This window comes from Ornithodoros turicata, chromosome 4 (genome assembly GCF_037126465.1).
Source record: "Ornithodoros turicata isolate Travis chromosome 4, ASM3712646v1, whole genome shotgun sequence".
Classification (NCBI taxonomy): domain Eukaryota; kingdom Metazoa; phylum Arthropoda; class Arachnida; order Ixodida; family Argasidae; genus Ornithodoros; species Ornithodoros turicata.
In genome coordinates this window covers 76,674,510-76,700,120 of record NC_088204.1, presented here as the reverse complement: position 1 = coordinate 76,700,120, position 25,611 = coordinate 76,674,510, and the positions used below count along the sequence as shown (strand labels likewise).

The 25,611-nt window shown below is 44.6% G+C and overlaps 4 protein-coding genes and 1 long non-coding RNA gene across 8 annotated transcripts in view; 2 read left to right on the top strand and 3 right to left on the bottom strand.

Annotated features, from left to right (window-relative positions):
* Positions 1–2,588: 2,588 nt before the first annotated feature.
* Positions 2,589–10,841, bottom strand: LOC135391934 (retinoid-inducible serine carboxypeptidase-like). Its single transcript, XM_064622508.1, has 13 exons — positions 10,645–10,841; positions 10,231–10,373; positions 7,688–7,777; positions 6,914–7,069; positions 6,774–6,848; positions 6,431–6,541; positions 5,863–5,991; positions 5,133–5,226; positions 4,947–5,060; positions 4,817–4,879; positions 3,144–3,221; positions 2,924–3,078; positions 2,589–2,860 (listed from the first exon to the last, which is right to left on the bottom strand). Exons 1-13 carry the CDS (start codon positions 10,694–10,696, stop codon positions 2,795–2,797), a joined length of 1,326 nt encoding a protein of 441 aa, XP_064478578.1. The 5' UTR covers positions 10,697–10,841; the 3' UTR covers positions 2,589–2,794.
* Positions 4,530–4,810, bottom strand: LOC135391936 (uncharacterized). Its single transcript, XR_010422139.1, has 2 exons — positions 4,661–4,810; positions 4,530–4,603 (listed from the first exon to the last, which is right to left on the bottom strand). It is a non-coding gene; the product is annotated as an uncharacterized LOC135391936 (long non-coding RNA).
* Positions 10,842–11,058: 217 nt separating the features above from the next.
* LOC135391935 (cytochrome c oxidase subunit 6B1-like) lies at positions 11,059–12,271 on the top strand. Its single transcript, XM_064622509.1, has 4 exons — positions 11,059–11,167; positions 11,516–11,597; positions 11,674–11,788; positions 12,104–12,271. Exons 2-4 carry the CDS (start codon positions 11,530–11,532, stop codon positions 12,155–12,157), a joined length of 237 nt encoding a protein of 78 aa, XP_064478579.1. The 5' UTR covers positions 11,059–11,167; positions 11,516–11,529; the 3' UTR covers positions 12,158–12,271.
* On the bottom strand, positions 12,266–21,965 carry LOC135391933 (katanin-interacting protein-like). Of its 3 annotated transcripts, XM_064622507.1 has the most exons (23): positions 21,836–21,964; positions 20,979–21,276; positions 20,175–20,917; positions 19,637–19,900; positions 19,516–19,569; positions 19,379–19,443; positions 19,017–19,071; positions 18,748–18,860; positions 18,200–18,358; positions 18,015–18,117; positions 17,310–17,457; positions 17,050–17,247; positions 16,426–16,563; positions 16,112–16,334; positions 15,899–16,052; positions 15,685–15,844; positions 15,481–15,593; positions 15,337–15,395; positions 14,432–14,542; positions 14,207–14,346; positions 14,038–14,139; positions 13,109–13,237; positions 12,266–12,380 (listed from the first exon to the last, which is right to left on the bottom strand). In XM_064622507.1, the coding sequence occupies exons 5-23, from the start codon at positions 19,557–19,559 to the stop codon at positions 12,369–12,371; spliced, it is 2,226 nt and encodes a 741-aa protein (XP_064478577.1). In that variant the 5' UTR covers positions 19,560–19,569; positions 19,637–19,900; positions 20,175–20,917; positions 20,979–21,276; positions 21,836–21,964; the 3' UTR covers positions 12,266–12,368. The 3 variants fall into 3 exon arrangements, with proteins under 3 accessions (XP_064478577.1, XP_064478574.1, XP_064478576.1); XM_064622504.1 differs by having other exon boundaries at positions 18,748–19,071; positions 21,836–21,965; XM_064622506.1 differs by having other exon boundaries at positions 18,748–19,071; positions 20,556–20,917; positions 21,836–21,965.
* Positions 21,966–22,135: 170 nt separating this feature from the next.
* The window catches only part of LOC135391925 (tRNA-splicing endonuclease subunit Sen54-like), an 11,537-nt gene continuing 8,061 nt past the window's right edge, over positions 22,136–25,611 (top strand). For both annotated transcript variants that reach the window (XM_064622491.1, XM_064622490.1), the window contains exons 1-5: positions 22,136–22,329; positions 22,591–22,755; positions 24,306–24,369; positions 24,656–24,739; positions 24,839–24,987. In XM_064622491.1, the coding sequence (XP_064478561.1) occupies positions 22,265–22,329; positions 22,591–22,755; positions 24,306–24,369; positions 24,656–24,739; positions 24,839–24,987 (527 nt within the window). In that variant the 5' untranslated portion in view covers positions 22,136–22,264. The remainder of the gene's footprint in view (positions 22,330–22,590; positions 22,756–24,305; positions 24,370–24,655; positions 24,740–24,838; positions 24,988–25,611) is intronic.

Sequence of the window (25,611 nt, the reverse complement as noted above, 5' to 3'; positions counted from 1 at the left end):
TCCGACATGGCACATGAGCGCTACGTACATACTTTGATGTACTAAGTTTTGATGGCTGGAACTCGTAGATGGCAGCACATGAAGACGCTTCTTTGCAGGCAACACAAATCTCTCTCTCCACACATCGCCTGTCGTCCGCCACCTCGGGAGAGTCGAGTCCAGTGTGGCAAGTGGGCCTTCGATTTCACACAGTATCGTGCTTGCTTTTAAAGGGAGGCTCCAGGGAAAAGGTTTTCTACTGAGCGGTAGATCGGATACTAATTTTATCGCCGGGACAGTCATGCACCTGCTGGACCATTGATCCAGAGGAAAGTTACTGCAGGATTAGAAGACACTGTAAGCACTATGTAGCGAGGGTCTTGCCAGAACTTTGTAGGAGGTAGAGCCGTCACCAGACTAAACCGTAAGGCGCAAGCGCGTGGGTGTTGCAGACGCGAGCAACGCGGAGCATTGACGTCTGGGTTTGACACTAGTTCGCAACTTGCATGCATCACAGCCAGTGGTGGGTGAGCTTGCAGGTGCTGAGCTACTCTCGTGAGACTGTGCATGTCTCCACATAGCCTCAGACCCAGGCCCAAACCTGGAAGCTAACTCTCCACAGTGCTGGCAGGTGTGCAGGCTGTGCGTAAAGCCCCTAGCTTTCTGAGGTGGAAAATTCAGAGAAAACAAGCAATAAAGTTGCAAGATGGCCTTGTATGTATTTGTCTTTCCTATGCTGTTCCAGCCTCAGAACATCAGTTCTCTCATGCTCAAGCAATAAAGTGTTGCAGCATTCTCTCAAGATCGCTTACCGACTCGTCCCGCGTGCTTTTCCAGCCTTTCGTAACCGTTCCACTGCGCAAAGAAAATTGAACTCTCGACTCTGGCAATTTCTCTCAGAGCATTTCCTATCATTAAATTTTGTTTTGTCGCGGCACATTCAGCCATGTAGCCGCCAGCTGTATCGGTTGCGTTGGGTATTGCAGTCGCGACTGGTGGGAAAGCCCACAAAAATGTCGCGGATTGTTTGAAGTCCTTACATTATTCTGTAATATACCGTATTTACTCGCATATTTTGCACCATCTCATAATTTGCACACCCCTAGCTTGGCACGAAAAATTCATAGAAATTAAAAAGTCCCGTAATTTGTGCATCCACGTTTTCTCGCGCAGATATCGGGCCCGCGCGCCTCAGCAACCGCGGATGAAAGTTGGTGAACATAGCATGCTTTCGGTTCTCAGCGCGACTAGCAGTATCTTCCAGCAGCCGTATTTCACTGCTAGGGTTGAGCAGTAGTGGTTCAGCATTTTGCCTCCTAACCGTCGACGGTTGCACGGTAGGTAAGCGCCTTCTTCGCGCTTCTGCAATGCAGTGATGACATCAATGCCAACTGGACCGGGAGCCTATATAACTGGCATACTAAAGTGTTTCGTTTGGAATTTTGTAAATTACGAACGTTCCCGCGCACTTTGCGCACCCCCACTTTCCCAGACTTTTTTTTTTTTTTTTAGCAAGTGCACAAATTATGCGCCTAAGTACGGTATTGAATATCCCACTAAAAACACGATTCTCAGGGAAACAGCAAGTTCCGCAAGACATGGCCAAATTCCGCAGATTCGCTGAAAGCTGGGGGCTCTAGCCATACGCTTGAGCATTACATTTAAGTCTGACGACGGCTGTGCATACGAGTATAATCTCCCGATGGGGACACATTATGCATTTGCCTCTGTCTTCCCTTTAAAAGCAGGCTGCTTTCATAAAATGGCCCCTCACAGCGCATCCGCATGTGCTGTTGGACCAGTGTGTGGTCCCCAACTTCCGTCAGAACGGAAGTTCGGCGAACGAGGCTTCTCTTTTTTTTTTTTTTTCTTTGTTCTGCACGTTTCGCTCTCTTCTTTTGCTAATGTTCACAGGGCAGCAAAGAAGATGAAGAAGAAGAAGAAGAAGCACAAGATAACTGCAAGCATACTGCTCTGTCATTGTCCACAAATAAACAGTTTTGGTGCAGTAATGTGAGCGGTGTTGCTTTTTCCTCCTTGCCACTTTGCTTTGAAGCGTCCTATTTTCTCCCACGACACGTGGTCCCCAGGGTGTCCAGGCGACGCAACTATGGGAAGAACTGTGGCGCAAAAAGCATGGGGAAGTGCGTATCAACAGCTGATGCCACACTAACAAGAGACTCCCGTCAAGCAACGTAGTCTCTCATTGTTGATTGTCATCGAGACCAGCGGTTCAGCTAAAACAGCGTAACGCAGCAGACCTCGCAACTTCTCTACGTTGACTCTACGCACGTAATCTCCAACGATTGCTTTGATCTCCAACGATGTTCTCGTGCTACAAATGAGATATGTTTAACTGCTCAGACTACTCTCACGATAAGTAAAATATGAATGTGTAGCAGTATGTGAAATAGTACTTGCGTCCTATGTCTGCGTCGAATCTTTGCTCTGAAGTGGCATTGAACCGTACAAACCTGCTCAATGGGTCTAAAGGTCTAAAAGTCCATTGAACAGATGAAACCCAAAGTTCAACCTCCCGATCTTCATGGTAAAAGAAAAAAAAAAAAAGGTGCTAGACACTCGGCGATGCCAATGTAAGAACCACAGAATTACTTGTAAAAGATATATTTATTTTACATATACATAATCTTTGGTTAAATAAAGCTGCTTAGTCATTGTGCTGCAATTGGATATAACGTAACTATTGTTCTCGGTAAATATAAAATTTGTCGCACTGTGTTGTGACGCAACATTGTTCTACAGTTCATTCGTCACATCAACTGGCAAGCGTATTGTGACAATCGGAAAGGTTTGTTCAGACTTTGCCGGCCAGAATCATCTGCACCATGGCAATGGCCGACTGGGGGGCGTCGCGTGGAACCTGCGAAGAAAACGCAAAGATCGAGCAGGTCGTACGAATGAGATACATCGACTGAGGTCGTACCATGTGTCCCGCTTTGAGGATCCAAAACATGACAAGGTTTTTGTACGACTTGTAGAAAGCAGAGGTGAACTTTCCGACCGTCATCGGCTTCTTCTTGGCTTGCCGGAACTCCTGGATCCCTGGCCAGTCAAGTTGGTTTACCCATTGCAGTGTACCTGCAGTATAATTATATCGTTAATCTATAGTTGCCAACAGTCTGTCGGGGCATGTACCCCCTTACCCATAGTATCTACGATCAGATCGAGCTGCCCGCTGTAGATGACAACCTTGAGATTTGTCTCGTTCAGGAGCTTGTCCACTGCAAAGGTAGTTTTGAAATGAAATCAAATAAAAAAAAACAAAAAAAACTCTGGAGTTATTTGATATACACCTGATATACTCCAGAGTTATTTGATTGCGGTGGAGGCTTATGCGTTTGTATGTGTCCAAGAATGTAGCCTGCCTCGGCTGATGCCCGTTGTTTACGTCAGTTTTGAAATATTGTGCGGACTTGCGGCAGCAAAATCCAATGAGTCCAAGGACGTTCAATAGTTCCTACAAATGGCACTCGATATGTTGAGTTTAAGCTCAGATGCGTCTTCTCTCAGAGGGGTGGCAGTGGTGGTACAACTTGGGACAAAAGTTCGTGGAACACCAGGGTGTCGCATTTCTCAATTGGAGTGACACCCTAGCAGCAAACAGGAGCGGACACACATACTGAGAGATGGATTGAATAGCCGGCCACCCGTTCCTTATTCGATCTCTTACTGATAGCTAGCAGGGAGTCGGCAGCCAATAAAAACGTGCTGACGGACTTGGTGTCACCACACGCCAGGAATAGCATGGGCAATCATCGCCGCTGCGTGCATTCTTATAAACCAATTTTCTCCGGCAATTCAAAAAAAAAAAAATTCAGGTTAAGATGCCTGATGAAAGTGTGTGTGTCATTTTACCGAATGGTGCTAAAGGTTTTGATGTGTGCAATTTGTTTCCCAGAAAAAAACTTGCATAAACATGGGTCCGCGCCTTCACCCTTGACTCGCCACTCCGGGTATTACGAGGAGGAGAAGGTATGATGCCACATCACCGATGACGTTATAAGGAGAACTTGTTCTGGTTCGCCGGTCAGCGGGGATCAGCGCCTTGCCCCTTTGCCTCCGTAAACCAGTTTTGCCAGTTCTCCCGGAGAATTGGGGATAGGAGGAGCGGCCGAATCATTACTGAGGAAGGAGAAAGGCTTTTTCAGAACCCCGAACAGCCGAGTAGCAGACAACATTTCTCTAGACCAATCGGCGAGAGTTTTCTTTATAGCGTCAGCGCGAGGTTCCAGGCAGATCACAGGCTGGTACTGCTCTTCACCGCCGTTGCGCACGGTCGCTTTTTGCAACATACTTTGAATTCAACTCCTGCGATAACTATGACTCTGTGGTGTGAATTACTTCGCATGGTGCATCTTACTGGCCTACCTAAGTTGTATAGGAAGAAAACTGGGTGTTAAAAATTACTTCTGTACTACTTTAAATTCAATTTCTGTAATAATTATGACTCTGTGGTGTAAATTACTTCTCATGGTGCATCTTACTGGCCTACTTAACAATTTTATAGGAAGAAAACAGGGTGTTAAAAATGGCTTCTGTGCTCCTTTAATGCCAAGTAATACGTAGATACTGCTGCTTGCTTGCTTGCAAATCCTTACAAATCCTGTAAAAATCTCTACCTGTGAGACAATACTAGACACACTGCCCAACCCACACTCACAAATGAACTGAACGACACGATGCCCATCGTGGCTGTACCCTTTCAAACATTCCTGCTTCAGACTTGATAATCTGTGCACCGTTGTTCGTCGGTGGTACTACCTGAACTGACAGCAGGGCATGTGTGGGCAAGTATGCCGACTTGAACGATACTCACCGACTTGGACGTCGGGACGCATGAAGTCGCCCATAAGAGCACTGAACACCTCGTTAGACTGACCTGTAAGAGATCATACAGAATGGTGCCTCACGGTACTGAAAGATGAGAGTCGTTACGGGATTCTAACCTCCCCACGTGACGTTCTTTGGGATCACACCCAACTTCTGCTTGACGTATCCATTCATGAGGTTGTACAGGGCGTCGCCGTGGTAGGGTGCAACGAGCCGCTGAAATGTCCTGTCTTTGACGAGACGAGGGAAGCGTAAATTTGTCTACCATTTTGCAACGAGAATGAATCTGTGGCACGACTTACATAGCGGATGCTTGTACGGCAGAGTGACGTTGGGGGAAAGTTTTTCGTTCGGCAAGGGGGTGAGTATGTTGTACCAGTTGATTCCGTAAGTGAGCTGGTGGAAGATAAAAAGGAGAATTTCTACATTGTACTCACGAGCATTGTTGTCAATGTGTTACACTTGCTGTACAGATTGCTAATCAGTTATGCAAATTTGGCAGCTGAAGCATTTCCTCTAACGCGAGCCGTTTCACGTTATGCTTTGTGTCGAATTTGTGAGCTATAGGCTAAGCTACCAAGACTAATCGAGAGTGTGGGAAAGTATCTGCTTAGTGCGATGCACAGCGGGTACACCCGCATTTTATCCGCAATCTCCAGCGACACAGAGTTTCTACATGCGAAACTCAAAAACGTGCGGGTAAATCCTGTATTTACCTGCACCAGCACTGATCTCTATTAATGTTAACACTGAACAATTCCTGACTAATGCATCGTTGTCAAAACGCTAGGTGCAGCAGTCCAACGGAGAGTCTTATTTAAGACATCTTGGATCATAGATATTTAACACATAGAGTGTGCAACTTGCAATAGAGCTTCGCTTCAAGTATGCAGCGTTACACTGAAGAGGTGATAAAACGTTACCGTGCTTTATCAGCAGTATGAACTGGCATTTCCTTAACATAGTCAGTAACAAGTGTCTGTTTGAACACTGATAATGTCATCAAAATACTGCATTATTTTGGTAACGTACATCTTCGACCAGGTTCTGAGCAGACTGCCAGAGCTCTGTGGCCTTGGTGAGTCTTCCACTGGTAATGGCTTGGTGGATTTCTCCGACCGCTTTGTTCACGAGCTGTACTTCGTACCTGTCCAGAAGAGACTGGAAGAAAGTGCAAAGCTTGTGGACCTTATAGCAGATAATGTGAGCTGTCAAGGACTGCTATGCAACAGCAGTCCGGACAAAATCCACAGAAATCTGTCACACGCTCTTTGATGATACTCACAGTGAAATTTGTGGTGAATTACATATATTTGAATTTTATAGTAAGTGCTTTCACTGCAGTTATGTCACAGTCACATAACTTCTGGATTCTGTTCTGCCACATAATAATATCCTGATTTTTTTTACCATATCCCATTTTACCGTATCTCAAAACAGTCCTAAACAACCTTATCTCAAAACAGTCCTAAATCAGCCTTATCTCGGTCACACCCCTTGTGACAACCTTACGACGTCCCACTGACAACAGTAACACAACTATATGTGACGTCACTGATTGCATACAAAAGATTGTTCGCAAAATGGGCTACACATGTACCATGGAGTAGAGGTACTGTGCCCAAGTTGAAGTGGAGTCGAGCGGAGAGAGCCAGCCGTCTCCCATGGCAACGCCCTGAAGGTTGCACGGAATCTTTCCAGCCTGGCACTCCTAAAGAGAAAGAGAGGTAAATTCCCACACATCACACAGAGCTCTGCTTTACAGGTACCGCCCGGTTTGTAGATTCACGTTTTTACGTAGCTTTACGCTTTACAGGTACCGCTCTGTTTGTAGATTTACGTTTTATGCTTTACAGGCACCACCCTGTTTGTAGCTTTACGTGCACGTAACGCTTGAGCATGCATTAAATTACAAACATCGGGGAGCAGAAGATGCTACAAACCTTGTAGAGAGCCAGTGCAAACGAGGCTGCCATCTTTCCGCCGTACGACTCTGAGAAAATGTACAGAGGTACTTTCTGTAACAGAAATATGAGCGGTTACACCTGCGCAATATGTTCGTTTACGTATTTATTCAGCCCACCTGGAATTCTGGCAGCTTATTGAAGAACACAGCCATCAAAGTGACCAGGTCGTTTGCAATCTGAGAGTTGTTCGTGGCGTAGGCCTTGCTGTTGTTAACGTAGCTGTATCCTGTTCCCACTGGGTTGTCGATGAACAGTACATTTGCGAACTTCACCTGGATTTAATATTTTTCGTCGAGTATGTCGTATGTTGCATTTCTTTTGTCTGCACCTCTTGAACTATAGAGTTCAAGTAGCGCAGTACTTTCCCATTCTTTTTCTAATGCACCCGCACTCCACTTGCTTTATATTTTACTTCAATTTGGATGAGTTCACAATTTCATTGCATTGCATTTCTCATTATTCTTAGAACTGCATCTACACCTCCCATGCACTTCAGTGCTGGTGCAGAGCAATTGTTGAGCATGTTGTTCTGTCGATCTAAAGTGCGTCGTTGCCCACAAGTTGCCGTAACTGCGCTCGGGGACGAGACCATATTCTTTCCAGAGTTATTATTAAGGCTGACGGGAGCTGTACTCAGTTTTATTCACGCCGAGAGTGACGATTTGGTGGCAACAGGCTGTATAAACGTCAAAGGACATCGTTTGCACCGCACACCAGTGAAATGAGAGAGTTATTTGCAAGAAAGAAATTTGTGGTTATCAGGTAATAAGAAAAATTTAGGTAAGGAGGAAATTGATGATATCGTTGATATGGACCAGTAAGAGCGTGTGCTTTTTTCGATCTCGGAAGAAGAAAAAATGTATTTTCAAAGGCTGCAGGAAAATCCTTACCCACGTTGAATTGCGTGGCTTCAAATTAACATCAAGAGGGCCAATTTCCATGAAGTTTCCAAAGCCTGTCGATGAACCTCCAGGGCCTCCCTAGTGAAGAGAACACTTGCACACATCAGCACCGTCTCATACTCGCATTGTTTTAGTTGTAGTTAACAAAAATGATAGTGTACGTCAACATGCATATTTGTTATCCCACTGTCACACACACACACACACACAAACAAAAAAGACCAAGACAACCCAGTTTGACCTCGCCCTCTGTACTTGAACATTATCATTATCTCAACAGCTCTTATCATTATTTCAGGAAAACTGCTTCATTGACAAGTTGAACTGCAGAAACTGTGCCAGGGTCGGCATGCCAAAGCCGCTAAGCTTTTCCGCAAAGTTGCATAAAATGGGTATCGTCGAGTGCAATGGGGGTGGAAGGGTAGGTGGAAGGCCTTGAACAGACTCGTGACACTAAAGAACATTGATAAGACACATACCGTCTACCCCTATTGCACTCGACTTTCAGTACATTGTGCTGCTTGGGTCCACTATGCCGGAATGTTATCGGAGGCGAGCGAGTAGCACTTATGTCGAGATTCTGCGAAGTCCAGAGATCTTGACTGATAAGATTTGTGAGAGCTGTAATCTGTGCAAACTTTCATTTTCTTGCAATGGTCCCAATTGTTGAGATGATGCTTCGATAAGCAGAGGTCGGCACTTGCGAGTCCCGCTCGCTCTTCTCCCGTTGAGCTCGTCGTTTGCTCACTCACACCTCATTGCGCTCACTTGCTCATCACACTCAGCTTATATGCCACATTGAGTGTGACTGAGCATATTCACGAGCGAGTTTTGCCCAGTAAGCAGTTGGGACGTATTCGTCAAGAATGCCAAGTTCGTCTATATACCACCAGGCGCTTTGGCTTTGGCCGTGTGACTGCCCTCAGGCCATGGTCTTATGATGCCATTGTAACTGTTCTTGTTATCGAGAAGGGCCTAATGGGCTATTGTGATTGTCAGGATGACAATGTGAAGAAGAATCCACTTAGCAGTCCTTGCCAAGCTAATCTGCACCAGTGATGGGGGGTACTTGAAGTATCAACTACTTAAGCACTTGCACTTTAAGCACATCTCCGAGTACTTGCAGTTTACTTTAAGTGCATTTCAAATTCTGTGCTTTGTAGTGTACTTAAAGTGCCTTCTTGAAGTACTCAAATATCATCCAGCTGGGACTCGAGACAAAAATAGGAATTTTTTTTTTTGTCCCGATGGGGCATTTTTTACAAATAAAATCTGTTGTTATAGCAGACTTGAAATGTTAACACGTTATGAAGAACGAGTACTTTCCTGTTGTTCTACAGCTAAAAGTTGGGATTGCAAAGACACACACAGTTAGGACACTGCTATAGGCAGCATGATGACTTACGGATTGTCTTTTTGATTCTCCCGATATATGATTCTAGTGCATTTTTACATAGTTTCTCCCCTTGGGAATCAAGAATCATTCTGTTTCACAATAAATATCTGGTTGACTTTTAAGTATTACATGATGAAATAAAGTAACAGACTGAAAGGCACACACGCTTTTTATTTTTTTACATTTTACCTTTTTGGAATTTTTACATGGACTAAATTGCTGCAGATAACGAAGCAACATACTGTGCTCATACTCATTTTTAAAATAGAATAGTTTAGAAAGGAACGAGGAATGCTCAGGTCCTACCTATGGTCCATCCTACCTATGGTCAATTGAAACACTATGTGACGACAGAAATTGAGGGACTTCCGCACCCCTCCTAGAGCCGTGCCTGAACACGGCATGCAGCAGAGTACAGCACACATTTAAAAAAAGAAAGAGAATTACGATTCTGCTCAATTTTTACAACTGATCGCAAGTTCAGCAAGCAAGAACACATCCCACGAGGGACATGCACTGCTGTACAAGAATGCACAAAAAATCCTAAGGTAGGTGTTACAGCAACTGAGGAAGCAATAAACGGAGTGATGACCAGTGCCACTGGTAGCTTCCAAATTGCATCTATGGGAAAGGGTGCGAATGACATGGTCGCTATAATCTAGTATAGGTTGCGGGTATATTGCTTCTACAAATTAATCGCTCAATTACGTTGGATGCAAATTCTTAGTGGGTCATTTGAATCAAATTTTGAAGCATGCTGCGACAAATTATGTACATACTACGACTTCTAGGGAAAAGAAATAATGTGCTTTCTTGTGTCACAAAGGCAACCAAGAGAAGTGACAGATGACATGTACTTGACTGCAGTAGGGCCTTTATAGCAATTAAAATGACCGAGAGAAGTCAATTAAAAAAAAAACATTGATGTATTGTTTTTGATACAGAGAAATATATTACGAATATCTTATGTACATCTGAAAAATTGAGTCGAAAAAGTGCGAGCACTGTAATGTTTTTAACTTTCTGAATTTATATATAGTTTGAGAGGCACTCAGCCATTTGTGCGCTGGGTCATTGTGCTAATTCTATGAACTACTCCCATAATATGCAGGCGAATAATAAGCTGTCAACCTACTTGTAACCAGATAAGCAGCGGCGCCGACTTGTAGTCTTGATAACTGTCGTCGGCATACATCAACCACCAGAACATGTACGCATCCTTGCGTACTTTGACGTAACTCCAGGATTCTTTGCCTTCGTACGTCGCTGTGACGACGCCTAAATGCAACAGAAACCAGCATAATTTCATGCTGATTACACGCTCTCAAGAAGTGCGAGGTCCAAGATATCGGGTTACAAAGACGCAGATGAGTATGTAGCCCTTAAACTGTCTTCAAAAATGCCAAATGTATTGTTCCTGGAAATCCGCGTTGAATGCAAATGCTGTCCGGCCAAGCTGCAATCGCGCAGCTTATTGTTTATGCTTAGCAAATGTCAATGTGACTGAATAATTACGTGCAGGTGCATCGCGTGTTTGTGCGCAACTTACCGATTTTGAAGCAGACGAAAAGAGAGAACACCAGGAAAATAGATCCGCGCATGTTTGATCGGTGACGCCTATCCTCTTTATCGACATACAAAAGACGTCAGGTGAATGAATCAACGTAACGATAGATCACGTCAAGAAGTCCATTGCCAGCCGACTTCTCACAAGCAAGTAGCGCTTGCCGATGCCGATCTATTCTTTTTTTCTCCTTCTGGCAGACGATTTCTCGAGGCACTGCAACGCCACCGCAGACATAGTTTCGGTTTGAATGTCCATTAAAGCTAATTGTCACCAGTACATGCCTTGAATATACAGATTTTTTCTGGATTCACGACATATTTCTTTTCACTGGTTTTAAGTTGATTTACACCTGTTCATATTTTACGACTATACGAATCATGTGCCGTCAAATTTAGCATAAGTCTTCCGTACCCGTCGGACGTCACTTCTGCTTGTTGCAGTGAGCAGTGTACCGTACGACCTTGCGAACTTGTGAGGTTTTAAGAGCTTGCAAGAGCAAATTTAAGTAAGTTTAGCATATTATTTACGCTGGATATCAATTTCACGAGTGCCGTTTCTTCGTAGGTGCTTAACGTAACTCTCGAGAGTCAACTTAACGGTATTCGAAGAGTGAGGCTTAATTTTGGTAACCTCCGTTGCATCTGTGATGAAGCTACGTGCGAACAAAACAGCGAAATGTTAACTAAATTTTACTTTATCCTGACGCTTCGTAGCTTCTCCTCGATGCCAGTGCGTTTCTCTGCCGTGCTAAGTTCTATATAGTCAGGTGTAGGTCTCAAGTGTGCATGTTTCTGAGCACGGTTTACAGATAGTGGTTGTACAGGACACCGAATGCATCGAACTCTTGTTACAGGCTCCGTTACGAGAATGGCATCCGAGACGAAGCTAACCACTGTTCCATTTGACCCCCGCTTTCCCAATACCAACCAGACGAGGTACGGTTCCTGCAGCGTTTAACGGTAACCGCGGGACTGTTTTAATTGGTACGTGAATGGCATGTCGCGTTTTTAGGAACTGTTGGCAAAACTACGTCGACTTTCATCGTTGCCAGAAGGCTAAGGGCCAGGATTACGAGCCATGCAACTACTTCAAGCGGTTCTACAAAACCCTCTGCCCCAATGCCTGGGTAGGTCATCGCAGTTGCTTGCAAGCTGTGCACCTCCACTGGAGTGTTACGTATTGAATCAGCTCCATATTGCTTCTTGTAAAAAAAGAGGGAAGGGCTTGAAAATGCCCCTTTGTACTGTTTTGTGAAGTGAAAGAAATACAGCTGGCACCACATAACTATACTGCTCCACGATCACAACATATGCTTAACCGTCGGGTGATGCAATACACATTACAGTAATGCATTCCCAGTTTCGAAATCTCTGCACCACCTGCAATAATTATAGGCAGTGTGCTTTGCACATTTTTCACGTCTACAATTTCTTCATTTCAGATCGATAAATGGGACAGCCAGATCGAGGAAGGCTGTTTTCCTGCAAAGATTTGAGCGTCGTCTAGTCTTCCTGTTTTAGGGTACAGTAAACAAAAACGGAATGTCTCCATGCTTCGAGTGCATCCGTCTCTTCTTGTGTATAGAGCCAATGAAAGCACAAAATTGAAACAGAGTTTTCTTTATTACTGCTCAAAAGTGTGCGATGGCAACTTGGTAACTGCAAACTGGGATTGTCGATGTAGACGTGATGGGAGAGTTGACGGTTTCAGTCTAAATACTGCAAGAGGAAAACGCTCGATGTCAGTCGAAGCGATACTGGCTGCGAATATTAATGAGGTAACGAGATGATGTATGAAGTAAATTGATAAATTACTGTGACAAAATTTTCTGGCACTTTTTAACAGAAAGATACTGCAGCTCTCTTACAAATTTGTTTTTTTATCATGCTGTATGCAGGGTGGGTGCTATAAAAAGGTCAGTCACATTTTCGCGTGTGACGCTATATCTACTTGAGAGAGACAGACTTCTGCCACCACACAGTAAATAATTTGTGCCAGAGAAATGTACGAAAAAATCGTGGTTGCCAGGCACTGCGTCAAAAAATAAACACTACCACGGAAACTTCAGTCTTCGTGCATTTCCTATGCGCTGTATCGATGGATTGGGACGAAAGTTTGCGTGGTCGAATTTATTTTGTTACACAGTGTTTTGTGACCACAATTTTTTTCGTAGGTTTCTCGAGCATAAGTTCTTTACTCGGAGGCAGTGGAAGTCTGTGTGCGTGATGTAGGTATCTGTCGAGGAAGCATCGCTTCACACACGATAACCTGACTGACCTTTTACAGCACCCACCCCGTACCTCTCAAATGGTAACACTTGCACAAATTAATAAATGAGACTATAAATAAACTACATCTGCACTGTTTACGAACTATGTAGTCTACGTAGAGATGATCTGTTCATGCTACAACACCTGCCGTACAGCGGGTGTCTGGAGATAATTACCCACGAGTAGCCGTCACTGTCGTCTGACGTGGTGTCGCCCGAGCAGAACCGTACCGTGTGGTATGCCACCGACGACGGCTCAAACTGTGGCAGAACTCCAGTGTAGACAAGGAGTTCATCTACGCATATCTGCATCAAAGAAGCACGTCCTTTGCAGTCGTATAATTTAAAACTGTGTTGTGAAATATGGTACAATGTATAGTCATAAGTACAGCTGAGTGCAAGTCTGGATCGGCAACATATTTAGACGAGTACTAGTGTATGTATGAGGCCTAACTTTGGATACCTGATTATGCCCGATATTCAAATAAGCCCTTCCCGTCAAATAAGCAAAAACAGCGTTTAACATGATGATATATGCCCGGGGGATCCGAAGTCATCACAACTAACACATAACTTTGGAAACTATGTTGTGAATGCATAAATATGCTCATACAAACTCAGAAGAAAGTCAAAACAGAGACCCTGGTGCCTCTTAGATACGTGTCCAAAGTATTAACGCTCAGTGCCTACTTGTGTCAAGATTTACACGTCATTCAACCAGAAATACTCCAGAAATGGGTCCAGAAATGTTCAACCAGAATTGGGTTGAATCAGGTTCAGTTCAACCCAATTATACCCGAATTATTGAAGCAAAATATAACCAGATATTTACCCCCCCTGATGTGACCGCAAAAAAATTCGCTGTAGTGGAATTTTTGTTAAAAAGATGTTCGCTATAAAGGAGTTCGACTGTACATGTGCTACCACTTCATTGCACTATATAGTCCGCAGAGTAGTCAGAGGACTGCTGCATGGTTTGCAACGTGCAACAAACACCGTATCACCCTATAGGAATCACCCTATTCTGATAAGATGGTATACCACGCACATTTTGAAATTGCTCAATGTTCTAGACAGCGTTGCCTATACCTTGAGATACTCCTTACCCTAAAATCCCTGACACCACGAGCCGGCGTCTTCCGGTAGTTCCACAAACGAATGGACGACACCGCTATCGGGCTGTCGAAGATGACGTACACTTTGTTGATCTGCATGGCCAAATATGTCCCGCAGTCATCTCTCTACATAGCGCAGTTTTAAGTTCGTATTACTAACATCGTGAGGTAGTATCGGTGCTAGCCACGAATGACAGGGATCGTCAGACGCGTTCACGCCGTCGACGAGCTTGTCGGGCGTGCGGACGTCGTTCTGGACGTTGTCGAGGACGTTGACACTTTCTGGAAATGCTGCAACATCTGGGAAAATTTGAAAGGCGGTTAGTTGATGTTGTGCGTATTTTGTGCGCATTGCACTCTGGTGGGAGAAACGTAGTTGCGTTACTGTGCTCGGTCAGGCGTATTTTCTTCCCTTCGGTGTCGCGGAATTCAAGTCCGTTGAGTCCAGCGTAGTAGACGTCTCCCCAGGTTGATAGGATCTGTATCTCGAATACAACTGGAGTAGCCGCTAAGGTCACACTGGCTGCCATAGCATTTTGCATGTTTATCTGGAAAAACCTGGTATTTCTGAGCCATCAACAATCTTATGTGTACAACTTGTTAGATATTATCATTATCGTTTTACTATAAATTATTGACGTTAGTGAGGTGAGCTAACTGGTACGACCGCTACTACGCCCAACTTTTTGTGTTGGAGCATTTTGAATCAAAATTATTGGACCTGACCGTAATGTGAGGTGCACTAAAAATGCTGCGCTATTCCTGTCTAGTAACAGGTCTGTGGACACGAGAAAAATGTAAATTTTCATTTTGGAACGATTTCTCTGAGAAAAGCAAGCTCAGACAAGTTCTCCACAAATCTAGCGAAAAATACACGTCGGAATCTCTGAACCCAAGGTACACAGTGCGCTTATCGTAGCATAGTACATAGTGCACATTGCGTTTTTACGGTACACAACCTGTTTGTCTTATTGGCATCCAACGGTTGCTAGACGGACAGCCAACATAGTGAGCATAACGGTGAAATCTAGTGGGTATCATGCAAGCCTTCCGATTGGACGTCTGAAGGATCACGTGCAGCAAGAAAGAAAGATGACTGTCTCGTATTAAATACTGCACTATGATAAATGTAAGCATCAAATTTTTATGCAGACTTTGCACGGATCCTAATTATCATATTTTAAGGTTCGAGAGGGCTTTTATTGTTTGCAGTTTTATGGTTACGGTTAGTCTACAAGAAAGGGATGGCAAAGGAAGCCGTTTAGAAGTGTGACAGCAAGCAAAGGATACATCCATGAGGCAGTACAGTTGGTGTTAGTGGAGCATAGTTCAGTAGATCTTCCTGCATTCTGCATCGAAGCAAATTGTAATGTTTTTATCCAATCTTGAGAGCCAAAACCTTTAAACGCGTCTGTAGAAAATCGGAAGACTTGCAATTTTATTTCTTGAACAAAGTCGTAATGACGATGGCCCGATGTCTTGCGCACCAGTACGCCACCTGCTGGAGAAACTGTTTTGCCGTCCACAGAAACAGACATCAGTTTGACCTGGAACGAGAAGCATGTCTTTGCGTACGAGACTCAACTGTGGAGGTAGTTCTTTATTCATTTAGTAGGGAGGATAAGGTGGTGTCCTTACTCCTTGATACGAATCTTCCAAGTCTGAGTTGTAGTTCCAAATCTTGAGTGCCGTTATGGGCCCTCTCTCTCGCAGGGATACCGTCAGTGTCACCCCGCTTATGAATGGCACCTTCCACATGTGGTGCCGATCCGTAGTTACGTTTGTTCCGTCGACCAGTCTGTGGGAACGAGACGACGCTACTGTATCCGAAATCTGGATTTTGTTGGGCTACCTCGCAACGTCCGCGCTGTGATGCGTGACTGGAGACACCGCCATCATGTCGGGTTCGACCTTTAACGGAATGCCGTTAACTCCTAGTATAGCAATTCCTGTCAGGCCCACGTATGCGGGATCACCCCAGTTTTCGAGTATTTGAAGCTCAATCGCTGCAAATAAAGAATAACTGATATAAAACTGCGTTGAAACTCCTATAAAAGGGACTTACTTTTTCCGTACGTAATGTCGGAGTTTGCGGACGTTCGCTTGTGTCTTCTGCCCGCGGCCGTCGTGAACGGCCGTCCGGCGTCCGCCCTAGATCCGTCCGCGGTTGGAGGACGGACTTGCGTCCTTTCAACGGCGTTACTCGGTTGGTCTGCCAGCTCTTTGAATAACGTGTCATGGTGCGAAATCTCCTCTAATATGACCTCGTCTATTGTGAACAGAATCGTCTGGAAGGCATAAATGTTGGGCGTGAGAATTCAAGTCCGTCTGCCACTACTGGTACTAGTGCTTGTTGTTTCATACAGCGCACAAACTCACATCTCCAAACGATTGTATAGAACCTTTGGTTTCTCCCGAAGCTTTAGAAATCTCCCCCTTGAAAATGGCGCATCCGTCGAGAGTCATCTCAACGTATCTTGCGCCACGAAAGGAGTGGATCCTGGACTTGTTATAGTTCTAAAAGTGGGTATGAAATGAGTTTTGAACTTCAACAGAAAAAGTAGGGCCAGTTAGTACAACTCCATTTGTAGCAACAAGAATAAGGACACACGGACAGAAAAAGTAGGGCCGGTTGGTACAACTCCATTTGTAGCGACAAGAATAAGGACACACGGTTTTCAACCACTTTTACTGGAATGAGCCCCCAGAACATGAACCCAAATACAATCTTCTCATCCGTACCCTCCCCCAATTCTTCCATACCTGAACGCCGCACACTGCGTCAACAGCCGATCAACGACTATACCGCCAATCATCGGCGATACTGCCCTTCAGAACACCCGTCCGGAGTTGATAAGATGTCGTTGTTTCTCTGTCAGGGTCGCCGTCGCTGCACTGACGCACTTATCTTTAAGTGTGTCCTTATTCTTGTCGCTACAAATGGAGTTTTGAACTGGCCCCTTTTTGAATGTTAGATCAGATGAAAGTCTGGTGCAGTGTTACCCAGATCCTGATCATTGCAATCTTGGCTGGGCGTACAAACTTGAGGTACACGAAGTGATTTTGGCGAGCCGTGAACGGAGCTAGCCATAAATGCATGTCGTCGCGCGTGAGGCAGACGCCGTCGACGAGGTTAGCCACGACCCGAGGGTCGTGGCAGTACTCGGGCAGAACGTTGATATCCGCGGGATCAGCACTGATCTGCGACGTAATAGCAGATTGTTCGTATTTTTTGTGACTGCAGGAGAGCAACCACTGCCTACCTCCGCGACTTCGACGCGTTTTCCGTCGTCTCCGAAGATCTCGATGCCGTTTAGACCGACGTAGTGGCGATCGCCCCATGTGCTGAGTATGTTCATGGTCAGCAGCTGACCTTCGGGCAAGACTGGGATCGTGAAGTCGGCATCTAAGCTGTAATAATACTAATGTTACAGGTAGAGTGTAAAGTCGTCAATAAGTGATCCACGGGGATTAACTGGCTCGTCTGTCAGACATGGTGCGCGTTCCCGTTTCTACCTGCCGCCAGGGCGTCCCAGAGAGAGGGAAAATAACGGCGCTCCCATGTTCCAGAAGCCTTTGTTCAGCACTATACAACTTTACCTTTGGTCAATATTATCATCATCATCATCATTGCCTGTGTCGTCCTCTGTTGTTGCGCCATAAACATAAAATCAAATCAAATCAAATTACTGCCATCACAGTACATACTGCAGTGTATACCGTAAAATACTGCACACATTTTTAAAACAAAAAGCACAGTGCCGTAGAGTTAAAAAATGGGAGGGAAGGAATTGGATCTCAACATTCAAGGTACGATCAACTACCGTTCTATTCCAAAACACCCGAGTTGCCGTGCGCGCCTTTAACCACATACGCTGCCTGATCATGAACCGTAAAATGTGGAGGAGGATTAATCGTGCAAATGTGTTAGTGAGTAAATGTGCTGGTGATACTCGAAGGGCCCTCACTTGAAAACGCAGGTTCCGTCGTCTTCCCTGCCCATCGTCGTGCGACAGTCGGCATAGAGCTTCTTCCTCGGTACGGCAGATTTATTTGCGCTGCCGACATTACCTGAGATACGGCAACTGGGATTTAGCAGGCGGGACCTAAAGAGAGTTTGTTATTTGGCCAATTTTGGCCAATCGGCGCTCACTGTTAGGTGACGTGACGTCGTTTTCGAGCCTTCCTCTGTGACTCCGCTCAAATGCTCGTAAGGAGCACCAGCTATCTTCGAGGCTCACTTTTTCGCTGATGCTGTCGATGATGCTCAACGGCGCGCTGTCTTTCGGGTGCACGACGTGTTTGTAATGTTCTGAAATGAGTTCTCAAAGTATTAGGCATAGTAGACAGTCGAACATAGCCGTTCGAGCTTGCTTTTGAGAACGCCCAGAACAGGAGAGTGTCTTAGACAATACATAAGTGTGCACTTGTAAACGAAACATCTTTTAGTGCCTAAACAAGCGCATTAAGTTGCAGGGTTCAAGAGCATTGCTCAGCTGACCCATCGTGATATGTGTATGTCGCTTAACAGGAGAAACAAACACATAAAGTAATAGGTACTTGTAATATTGGTGTTAGCCGAATAATTCTTAGGTTTCATCGTGCTTTCCTACACTTGAGCCATTAGAAACAAAATATTATATGAATGCTTTAAAGGCATTTGTCGCCTTGTTTCCTTAGTGAAGTACAAATCTCATTTACTTTCAGTTTTACCCTTCTGGGGCTCTGGGCTCTTGATGCTATACACAGAGTTGCCAGTTTGCGACTGCACTCGACGGCCGAGGCGAGCGGAACACGATACCTTTTCTGTGGAACTGAAAAAAGAAAGACGTGTTGCACAACTCGTAACGGGGGTGCTCCAGAACAGGCGTAACGTCGTACATTTTTTTACTTCTAGCCTCCGCGAGTGCATAGGGTGCGCCAGTGCAGAAGTGCCCCCTGGAGGGTGAGAAAGAAATGTGTTCAAATACCCAGAGGTTCCTCCCGTGTCTTGCTGGACGAACGACCGTCTGCGACTTTTGGATCCTGGAAATGATTTGCGGCGAGAGGATTACTGTAGGATTCCAGTTCAGAGTTTACAATCTGGGAGCATTTTATCATGTCTCACGCTTCTAATTTTCAGATAAGCTGGTTTTAATGAATTACATATTACTCATTAATAGCATTTTAGTGACCGATTCATTCGCTTGATGCTTTCTGGGCCTTGACATAAAGAAGAGACGACGGTCTTCCCCCAAAACGCCCCATTGGGGTAATTTGAGGTATATACATAAATAAATAAAATAAATAATGAAATAGTCCAACCGATGATGGACCTAATCAGGCGTCTCACCTTCGAAAGCCGGCCGCTCCAGCCAATCAAAATTTTCTCCACCTGTTTCTTGCATTCCAGTTTTGCTGTAATAGGGTGTGCAGAATGAAGCAAGTTCGAAATGGTACTTTACACGAAACTTAGATGGACAAGCCTACCTCTGAAGTGACACAAACCACGATGGCTTGTTGTGCACTTTCATGGAGCATGGCCTAGAAAATGAGTACATTCACGAAACGCGAGTTCGTGAAGTTTTGCCTGTGCAGTGTAGCGACATACCTTGTAGTGTTGAATGGTGTCTTTGGTTTGTTTCTGGCTGGTATCAGTGATAAAGAATTGTTTAAGACACATAGTACATGCAGACGATCATGTTCAGTATTCAGACTGTAGAAAATCCAAACTAAACTTGCCTATGCAGCCTGCAGATACAGAACGCGGAACTTTGTACAGGGAAACGTCGGGCTCATTCTCGATTCCCTCGTCTTCGTCTTTAATGGATCCCTCTAACCACCTGCAGGCTTGCTTTCTATTTATGTGGTCAAACTGAAAAGACATCACAGTACATCGTGGCACATCACATAACATCATGCGATGTGAGAATACTATGCAGCATGCTTGAAGATGCTGACACGAGATAATTTAAGAAAGAAAAAGAAAAAGCATTTTCTACAAAATTTAGGACCAAGACATGCAGGTTTTGTAGCAATACTTTAATTTAGTTCTAGCTTGGCGCATGGCATGCACGGTGAATATGTTGTTTTCGTGCACAGAAATAGCATGTGCAGGTTTTTTGTAACCATATGCGAAGTCAACTTGCATCTTTGTCCCTTGGCTGTATCAGGTCGGCTGACGACATTGACTTCTTACTGGCTTCCCCATGACACCCTTTTGTGTCAGTTTTCGACAGTCTATTCTTTGTTTCTGTTAGCGTGATTTTGGATTCTGACAATACTTTTACAGATTCTTTCGGCTTTTCCTTGGATTCTGGTGACTTCTGCTTACAAACTTCTCTGAATTTGTTTTCTTTTGATTCTGGTGACTTCTGCTTACAAACTTCTCTGAATTTGTTTTCTTTTGATTCTGGTGACTTCTGCTTACAAACTTCCCTGAATTTGTTTTCTTTTGATTCTGGCGACTTCTGCTTACAAACTTGTTTGCATTTGTTTTCTTTGGATTCTGGGAGCAACTGTTCCGGCACCTTTGCTGGTTCCGTCTGCACATCTGGAGGTTTTGGACGTGTGCGCTGTGGTTCTTCCTGTTTTGCCTTCGTTTTAGCCAGCTCAGCTGCCGACGACGGTGGCGTCACCGCGGCTGCATTCAGCTCAGCCTCTTCTTCTGCCGATAAACTGTCGGGCGACATGTGGCGTGCCTCGACTTTATCGTCGAGCAGGTCGAGGACGGCGGTGGCTTTTTTTACCGGCACTGCGTACAATCTCGGCGGTAAGTCCGGAGGCGACCTCGAGTAGTCGGGCGAAGAAACTCCGAGGTCTTCTCGACCTGTGAGAGACCTGGACGAGGGCCTTCGTGCGATTCCTGGGAAAGGGTTGTCCTCTGGAAGGCCTACGAAAGCAACAGGTATAAATTGCGAAAATATACAACATTATGTTACGAGGAGACTCACTTAACGATCGGCTCCGGCTTCGACCTCTCGTAGACGACGAAGCCCTGCGAGCATCGTCGGGTATAGAAGCTATGCTTGCACGCCTTGGATAGTGGCCATGTACAGAGTGTGTGGAACGTATTGAATGTATTGAATGTGTTGACGGAGAACTTTGTGACGTGTGTGCAGCAGCTTGTAGTGGAGGTCGTGGAAAAGGCCGCCTTGCTTTTTCGTCGTTTTCGGCGGTATCCTTCAGTTGGCCTGTGGTGCTGTCTTTGTCGTCTGCCATTTGCTTTCCTTATAAGTGCCCTTGGCCATGCTGCGAAGCATACAAGAGTAGTTAGCTGTATTTGATTGGTTGTCTCTGCCTCTCAAGACATGTAAATGAGAATGGACAGATCTGCTATGCTTTCAAACATGGTTTGTCAAATTGTTGGAAGCAAAAGCGAAATTAAAAAATGACAACTCCTGATGCTGTATTTTTTTTTTAAATATCTTCTTGCGTGTACAAGACGGGAAATGCATTTATACAGTCACACAGACTAATTTTCAACAGGTACACTATGCGAGAGCCGAGAGCACTATTACTCCTACCGTTGCCAAGGCAACAGGACCGTATTGAACTGATTTGTATATCCTAAGACCAAAAAAGGGTTGCATAGCAGCGGACAGGAATATGAAACTATTGAAACATGGATAAATGGGAAAGCTGTAGTATGCTATGTTCTCTACATTCTGTGTTCGGTGTGGGAATAACGCGAAACAAAGGGATATTTTTGTTTACATCCCTATACGATCACAACCACGGCTGCCCCCAGACCAAAACAGCGGACAGTAATACATGCACAAACATAAGAAATCGTGCATCTTGTACTTGCCCGTGGCTAGAACATCTTCCTGAAGACTCTGTCAACAGCATTCATTTATAATAAACAGCACTCATGCAGACCGCATATTGGACAGACGAACCCCCAGCACGCCATACTTTCAGTTTTCGTCGCTTTCGTTTTCGTTTTGTGGGCATTTACTAAACTTCCGCTTTGTAAGCTTTTTTCTTTTTTTTTTCATTTACAGTTTGACGGCAGGTGTTTATTATACTGATGCTAGGGTTTATTTTACTTCTTCTCAAAAAGTAGTTGAAGAATTTTGAGATTTATGAAGAAGTCATACCGACACTAGCATCAGTTTTCTTGTTCATCCATCCGTCCGCTTCTGCGGTTTATCTCGTTAGCGTGGTATGCATGTGGCTAGCATGTATGTTTTTGGATAGTTACAGACAACTACGTAAATGATACAGTTGCAGTATCATGGCAGAAGATAATTCAGATAAAGTTGAGACGAAAGCTGACCCTTACATAACGCGTTTACCCAGGTGAGCGTCGTTCTCTCGCACCGTCGATAGCTCGTCGCGTCGCATATCTCTTGTTACTTCGGTACTCGTGCTAGTCTCCAGCAATCGCAATCACAGTCATAAATAAACAAAATTTGTTTTGTTATCGTTGCATTTTTCTTAACAGATGCCACAATAAGTCCGTTTACGGAGCTACATCCGAAATATGTTCATACACCTCAGCCCTGCACGATTTCCCACTTTTCATGAGCTCGCTAACACCTTTCCCTATCAATTTTCCAGTGGCCGAAGCCTCTACGACGCACAGTCCAAAGAGAACCGAAGCTTCCTGCGACCGCAGGGGCAAAAGTCATTCTTAGATGTGGGATCGTGGCTGGAAGAAAAGCAGATCGAGTCACTCTGTCAGGAGCGACACGAGCTGTTGTCAGAAGTGCGAGCACAGAAACTGTAAGTTGGTCGCGCTGTTATTATCGAATGCAGTGAAACTGGGCAGCTGATGTTCGCGATTCAAATTAACCAAATATCAAATTAATATGTACCTATTAACGAGTCCAATTCTTCGACACTTCTAATTTGGATTTCGAGTTTCGAGTTCTAATTAAAGTGTCATTATGGAGTAAATCTTCTGTCTTCAGTATCCCACCAAGTATGTGCCATTACAATTCACACGTCCCACACTGCGTCACTTCAAAATATTGTTTCTCTGCAGCAAAGCGGAAGTATCATAAAATTAATTTATAGTTTCGAGAATTCTGACGTCGCTGGGTGTGCAATCTGCCAAGGATCTGGTAACATTGCTCCGACCTGGTCGAGGGCATAGCATGGGGATAGCCTCCAGGATCATCATCACCATCACCATCATCATCATGTCTGTCCCCTAGACATGTGCGCCGATGGAACTTTGAGCGGCGTCGGCGTCATGCCCATTTTACCACCGGCGGCATCAGCAGCTTGAACAAACACAAGTCAAAAACAGCACAAGACCGCAACCTACCGTCATCGTTAGCAGTAAATCAGTGAAAACGTGCGTGAGCGAGATGCATTGACGTCGTGCCTTTAAATTCGAGTGCTTTTCACGTTGTTACAAGCAGACTAAAGCAAACTTGACTTCGCGAGAGGGCTGCAATGCATGTTTTCGTGTTCAGAAACGGGTGCGAAGAGGTCCTCGGCGCACCGGTTTGGAATCAGCAGCGGCGGCGTACTGTAAATTACCAGTGGAGGAAGCACGGCGGCACACATGCTGTCAGTTTCCCAGTGTACGGTGTACAGCAGAAAGATACATGCGCTGTTGCTATGAGACAGGAGCTGGACGTCAGGTGCTCTCGGAGAGTCCGAACTGGCGAAATTTTGCAGGTTCTGTCAAAAATTTGTGGAAGAGTGACACTTTAACGGATGTAACCAGATTTTGCATTAATCTGTATTTGGATATGACTGAGTTTAACTAAATGGGGTTTGAAGTAGCAGTTGGGCTGATTGGTACATAGCATGGGAAAAGGTGGCAAAACGTCGAGGAATAACACCACACTGCACAGGCCGCGACTTTCGATCCCTTTACTTGAAGCACATATGCCACATTCCAGGAACTGAAGTGTTGACTAGATCGCAGGATGTTCACATAAGGCAGGTGGTGGAGACGAACATTATAAAAACACACGGGGCATCCTGTGTTAGTATGCTAATGGCCGCATTACTCTGTGAGCAGCTTGATTTAATCAATTGTTCAAAGAGGGTGGGGTGGTTTTCATTTCCGATAATGTGGCATATTAATGCATGCAGTGGTATATTAATGTGTTTCAAGTAAAGGTATTGAAAGTTGCGACCTGTTTAGTGTGGTGTTATTCTTTGTCATTTTGCCGCCTTTTTTCCCTAAATGAGGATTCTTCTGTCGATTTCCCTGATTTACAATTTCTGAATAGTCCCGTGGCTTCTGTCAGAAATTAGATAATATTTCAAAAGTGAAGCCTGTTTTCTGATTCTGTATATTTGTATTTTTGCAGGAACGAGCTGGCAGTTGCAGAATGGGACTCGGACAAAAAAGCTGTTATTTTGGTTCAAAATAAGGTAACTTTTAGAGCAACCGCTGACCTTATTGTAACAGAAGTACTAAAATTGAATTTTAAGATTTAAAAAAAATTAAATATAATTTTTAAGAACATGACTTTTAAGACCTTTTAAGGAGAATTTTTAAGAATAAGACTTTTAAAGAATTTTTTAATTGTAAGATTTTTCAAGACATAGAAGCTAAGCAAGAGTTCCTTTCGCAGTCTACAAAACCACGTTGGTCTCAAACAGCGACACACTCACATTTTTTAATGCATACTTATCCTGTTCACTTCTTCCTCTTCAGCGGCATATTTTAGAATGCATGGGAAAGTCGCGCGGCGACGAAACTACGCTGCATCGGCTGGAAGCACTCTTCCTGTTGGACTCGGTACGTTTGAAGATCGCTTTACGCTGCGAACACCCACCATTGTTGCCATTTTATGTGTTGTTGAGATTCTTTGTGGGATTTTTTTTTTTTTTTGCACAGTGTCAGCTTCAACTGCTGCGAAGTGGACTTCCGCTGAGCATGGAGGAAGCGTACGAGCTGTTGCTCGAGGACGATGATGACCCGGAGCGGTACCAGGTGTACGCCCATCTGATTAGGGGCGGATACACTGTTGTGCCTCACCAAGGAAGGTGATTACATTTGTCTACTCTTATTCACTTATAAACCCTCGTGTTTTCGGGTGTTATGGTTTTTGAAAATCTGAGCTAAAAGCGAACAGAAAAGCACTTCTTGCATTTCAGATGAATATGGAACGCAGAGCAGCTGTGCTGAATCTGCAGCACTTGGCGTGTGCTGTTGCCCGCATTGGCGGCTGAATTTTGTGCTCTAGCTTTTCTTTTTTTTAGTCTAAGTTTTTAGTTTAGTTTAGTTTAGTCTAAGTTTTTTTATAGTCTAGTTTTAGTCTAAGTGAAGGGGGGAATGATACAAATCAGGCAGAGTAAAAACTGGTTTTACCAGGTTTAACCCTATCCCAGCAAGCGAGCACCAGAGGAGCAGACTTCCCATCCTACTGATGTGTAGAGCCTGAAGTTTTAGGGTTTAACCCGATTCTTCCCCAAATCTGCACCCCGAATTGAAGGTGGCCTCTTTAGGGTGAGACCCGATTTTTACCCGTCAAATTGCCCTCACTGGGACGTCCGTAGGAGCGCACACTAACTTGTTTGGCAGCAAATGCAGTTGCATCACCGCTTGTACCCAACCAGAACAGTTTGTTTGAGTAACTAAGCCCGATTTCTCCCCAAATTTAGCATACT

Bases quoted from the DNA above. Each gene is read 5' to 3' on its own strand.
- LOC135391934 (XM_064622508.1), bottom strand. From the start codon at position 10,696: ATGCGCGGATCTATTTTCCTGGTGTTCTCTCTTTTCGTCTGCTTCAAA. The intron at 7,070-7,687 runs GTAAGGATTTTC...TATTAAATCCAG, and splicing joins AGCCACGCAATTCAACGTGG to GTGAAGTTCGCAAATGTACT. The intron at 6,849-6,913 runs GTGGGCTGAATA...TTTCTGTTACAG, and splicing joins ATAAGCTGCCAGAATTCCAG to AAAGTACCTCTGTACATTTT.
- LOC135391935 (XM_064622509.1), top strand. From the start codon at position 11,530: ATGGCATCCGAGACGAAGCTAACCACTGTTCCATTTGACCCCCGCTTT. The intron at 11,598-11,673 runs GTACGGTTCCTG...TCGCGTTTTTAG, and splicing joins CCCAATACCAACCAGACGAG to GAACTGTTGGCAAAACTACG. The intron at 11,789-12,103 runs GTAGGTCATCGC...TCTTCATTTCAG, and splicing joins CCCTCTGCCCCAATGCCTGG to ATCGATAAATGGGACAGCCA.
- LOC135391933 (XM_064622504.1), bottom strand. From the start codon at position 19,559: ATGAAAGTGCACAACAAGCCATCGTGGTTTGTGTCACTTCAGAG. The intron at 18,118-18,199 runs GTGAGCGCCGAT...GCCGTATCTCAG, and splicing joins CGACGTCACGTCACCTAACA to GTAATGTCGGCAGCGCAAAT. The intron at 17,458-18,014 runs GTGAGGGCCCTT...GTATTATTACAG, and splicing joins GACGGAACCTGCGTTTTCAA to CTTAGATGCCGACTTCACGA.